This window comes from Borostomias antarcticus, assembly GCF_949987555.1.
Source record: "Borostomias antarcticus genome assembly, chromosome: 27".
Taxonomy (NCBI): domain Eukaryota; kingdom Metazoa; phylum Chordata; class Actinopteri; order Stomiiformes; family Stomiidae; genus Borostomias; species Borostomias antarcticus.
In genome coordinates this window covers 7,237,977-7,242,373 of record NC_140260.1, presented here as the reverse complement: position 1 = coordinate 7,242,373, position 4,397 = coordinate 7,237,977, and the positions used below count along the sequence as shown (strand labels likewise).

At 51.6% G+C, this 4,397-nt stretch overlaps 1 protein-coding gene across 3 annotated transcripts in view; it reads left to right on the top strand.

Annotated features, from left to right (window-relative positions):
• The first annotated feature begins 2,687 nt into the window (after window positions 1-2,687).
• Window positions 2,688-4,397, top strand: part of LOC311326379 (major histocompatibility complex class I-related gene protein-like) — a 356,702-nt gene continuing 354,992 nt past the window's right edge. For all 3 annotated transcript variants that reach the window (XM_084459268.1, XM_084459269.1, XM_084459267.1), the window contains exon 1: window positions 2,688-2,851. In XM_084459268.1, the coding sequence (XP_084315394.1) occupies window positions 2,803-2,851 (49 nt within the window). In that variant the 5' untranslated portion in view covers window positions 2,688-2,802. The remainder of the gene's footprint in view (window positions 2,852-4,397) is intronic.

Here is a 4,397-nt window from a genome sequence, read left to right as displayed (position 1 = left end):
ACAAGACCTATCTTAATTTATCAGACATTATTTCATGTCATTTCCATTCCGTCCTACCAGTCCTGAACAGAAACAAGCCAGCCACGCACATAAGCCAGGCTGGGCCTAGCCTGGTTAGTGATGTCCTGGTTTGCATTGTGTGTGCTACTGGCTGGTATTTTGGTTAATTTTGTTACCTCCGTTATGTTTGCCTCTTTGTTGTAATCAGTTGTAGCTGCACTAGTCTTTGTTTGATGTGTTTGTCGTAGTTAGTTGTCCCTGTACAGTGCACAGGAGTTTTATGTGTGTTGGTCACATGTGTTAAGTTAATGGTTAACAGTTAACTTGTAGTGTTATGAGTTATTTGCCCGGTGGAGGGGGGAACAGGCAAGCCACTCCGGCGTTTACATTCCCAACACGTAGGTGACTTCCTGTCAGAACATCAGGTTAGGAGCGTGTGTCCCCCCATGTATGTTTTATAGTCATGCTGGTCATCACTCAGCTGGCTATTAGATAGGGAAGTCTTTCTGTTTGGTCAGGCAGGTAGGTTTAGGTAGGGATCTTTATTGATTTTGATTCGTGACACCGTTCTTAGTTCCGCCTGTTCCCTGTGGTCTATTATAATTTTTGTTAATACGTTCACTGTTTGTTATTCCTTATATTGGCCTCTTGCCCATTGTGTTCACTCCACACCTCCACCAGTACATCACGCCCTCTAGGGGGCGTAACAAAGCGGTACAACAGACGGTTGTTGGTGCAGAAGTGTGGAGGGACCAGGTGACTCAGCGGACCGAGAGGCTTCCCATGATGCTCCTTCACACTGGGCCAGGCGTGTTTCAGCCTCTCTTCCTCTCTCTGAGCTGCGCTGAACCGGCCCGGCTGGCCTCCGTGTCCCTCCCGGGGGAAGGGGAGATCAGCTGCTGAAGGCCGTCTGCCTCATGGCGGCCGGGGGGAGGAGCCTCAGGCATCGGCCCATGACCAGCCAGACGACCGCGCAGGGGCCCTCCTCCGTGGTGAGTCAACGGCGGGTTAGACGGTCTAGCTGGGTCACCTGGCGGCATACTGGTCCGCGTAGGTCGATATCCCAGGAGTGCCGTAGCTGGGCTCGGGCCTGAGGGTTCACCCCGTACTGGGCCAAGATGGCGGTCTCCAGGGTGTGGTAGTCCGCCGCTTCCTCTTCACCCAGGTCATGACGAGCCCTCTGTGCTTCTCCGGTGAGGACCGGGGCCAGGATGGTGGCCCACTCTCCCCGGGCCCAGTGCTCACGGCCCGCCGTCCTGTCCAGTAACTCCAGCCAGGCCTCCATATCGTCCTCCGGTCCTAGCCTGGGGAGCAGCTGGGTCGGGGGGGTTCTGGGTGGGAGAGCCGGTTGAGTCCATCCTGTAACTGCGCCTGGGCCTGCAGCAGGGGGGTCACAGCGTTCTCCAGAGCACTCATCTCTGTCAGGGTTGTGCTGGACTCCTGCAGGACTCACGCTGCCCCCCTCCTCCACCACCTGTGAGACACCGAGGGGGAAAGCAGGGTGGAGTTCAGCACTGAGGTGGAGTCAGGGGGGGTGCAGGGTGGAGTTCAGCACTGAGGTGGAGTCAGGGGGAATGCAGGGTGGAGTTCAGCACTGAGGTGGAGTCAGGGGGGTGCAGGGTGGAGTTCAGCACTGAGGTGGAGTCAGGGGGGGTGCAGGGTGGAGTTAAGCACTGAGGTGGAGTCAGGGGGGGTGCAGGGTGGAGTTCAGCACTGAGGTGGAGTCAGGGGGGGTGCAGGGTGGAGTTAAGCACTGAGGTGGAGTCAGGGGGAATGCAGGGTGGAGTTCAGCACTGAGGTGGAGTCAGGGGGGTGCAGGGTGGAGTTCAGCACTGAGGTGGAGTCAGGGGGGGTGCAGGGTGGAGTTCAGCACTGAGGTGGAGTCAGGGGGGGTGCAGGGTGGAGTTCAGCACTGAGGTGGAGTCAGGGGGGGTGCAGGGTGGAGTTCAGCACTGAGGTGGAGTCAGGGGGGTGCAGGGTGGAGTTCAGCACTGAGGTGGAGTCAGGGGGAATGCAGGGTGGAGTTCAGCACTGAGGTGGAGTCAGGGGGGGTGCAGGGTGGAGTTCAGCACTGAGGTGGAGTCAGGGGGGGTGCAGGGTGGAGTTCAGCACTGAGGTGGAGTCAGGGGGGGTGCAGGGTGGAGTTCAGCACTGAGGTGGAGTCAGGGGGGGTGCAGGGTGGAGTTAAGCACTGAGGTGGAGTCAGGGGGGGTGCAGGGTGGAGTTAAGCACTGAGGTGGAGTCAGGGGGGTGCAGGGTGGAGTTCAGCACTGAGGTGGAGTCAGGGGGGGTGCAGGGTGGAGTTCAGCACTGAGGTGGAGTCAGGGGGGGTGCAGGGTGGAGTTCAGCACTGAGGTGGAGTCGGGGAGCAGGTTAGCGCCGAGACGCGTTTATTTCAAAACCGAGATATCAAACAAAGGAAAAAACTCAAAACCAGGAATGTGGGACAGCCAAGGTTATGTTGTACTATTCACTCCCCTTATATGAACTCTGTAGAGAAGTCCTGTAACTTTTAAACTGGATCATGGCTCCATGGAAATGATGGCTCCATCTGAATTTTACTTTCAGTTTCCATTACCAACCTGTGTAACTCTGTCCACCCTAGATACTACTGACGATCTACACTGATCTTAATTCCCATTGGCTCAGCCCCCGCAGAGAACTATTATTTGTGGACGCGAGGGAAGTCTGCTCTTTTGCGACCAGCGGTTCTGAGAGCTGAGAACATCGCGAACTACAGTAATCAAGTAGCCTAGTCGATGTAGATGTTGTTTTAAGATATATCCAACGACCAAATTAAACATGAAGTTGATCATCTCGCTTCTTCTGGGGATTTCTGGAGCGTATGCTGGTCAGTAGCCTAAATGAAAGTTTTACTGTTGGTCATTTTTATGTTACGGTATTTATTTTCACTTTCAATGTGAAAGTGAAATAGTTAAAGTACTGTAACTGTCACGTCAAATAAATAGTGATCGTTGTGAATGTGATCCCAATCTGGGGCTGTTTTAGATGAATCGGCGGGTTGGGGTGGGATGGTGACCTATAGAGCACCTATAGAGCACCTATAGAGCACCTATAGAGCACCTATAGAGCACCTATAGAGCACGTTGCTGCGACGTCCCGCAGCCGGACTGTGTCAGTAGGGTTCGCCTCTTCTGGGGACTTCCACCCTCTGCGCTATTCTCTCTGGAAAGATCCATGCCTTCAGACGACTCCACATAATGGGATCTCTATCTACTTGAATTTAAGGGCTTACATCCATATAGTGCAATATATAGCCTATTGACTGCGTTGGTTCTATTATGAGGGACCTTGTTTGTTCTGGTTGATGATCTGGGTTTTCTTATATCGGTGTTCAACCGAATTGGTCTTCAGCGGGCCGCTGGCTGCCCTCCCGTGATCTGCTAGCTGGGGACTGGATAGGCTACTCTGCTATCTGAACTATTTATGGACTTGCTCATGACTGTTGTTGTTGCTTTTTGGTACAAAAACAACTTGAGTAGCCAGACCAGATTTGTTGTCTTTTACACTTGTGTTTAAAGCTATGTTCACTAGCCTACAACATGGCTGTCCCAGTTCTGCCTGGTAACTAGTTACACCTTGGTAGGAAGAGACTCACCTACAGAACCAATCAGAGGACAGCAGGAACTTTCTTTTTTAGAGGATGAGGTGATGGTTCAGTGATGGTTTTAACATTGTATAAGACATTCCTATCAGGAATGACCACATTAGAACCTGAGAGGTTTGGGACAGGCCTATGCTGCTAAAGTCTGATCTCTCACTAGACACACCCAGGACATGAACTCAGACTGAGGAACATTTGTTTCAGTGTGATGTTCAGGTTCATATTTCTGGTGGTTGAGCGTGAGGATATAAGCAGGGCTACACATCATTAGAGCTTGTGTGATGATAGCAGAAATATGATGGGATGCAAAGTGCAGGTGACCTGTTGAATGTATTCCTAGTTATAGCCAGTAGATGGCATCATTATACCAGACTCAGTATCCCTCATCATCATCATCATCATCATCATCATACTCTGATGGAAGGCCATGGTGCATTAGTACAGGTGGATGTTCAGATGATACTGTATGGTAACCCTGGTAACCCATAATGTCATTTTGGAATAAGCGCAGTGTTGCCTTCTGTAGCTACAGTGGTACAGTAATCAGCTACAGTGGTACAGTAGTCTCTCTCTATGTAATCATCAGTGGTACAGTAGTCTCTCTCTATGTAATCATCAGTGGTACAGTAGGCTCTCTCTATGTAATCAGCTACAGTGGTACAGTAGACTCTCTCTATGTAATCATCAGTGGTACAGTAGGCTCTCTCTATGTAATCATCAGTGGTACAGTAGGCTCTCTCTATGTAATCATCAGTGGTACAGTAGGCTCTCT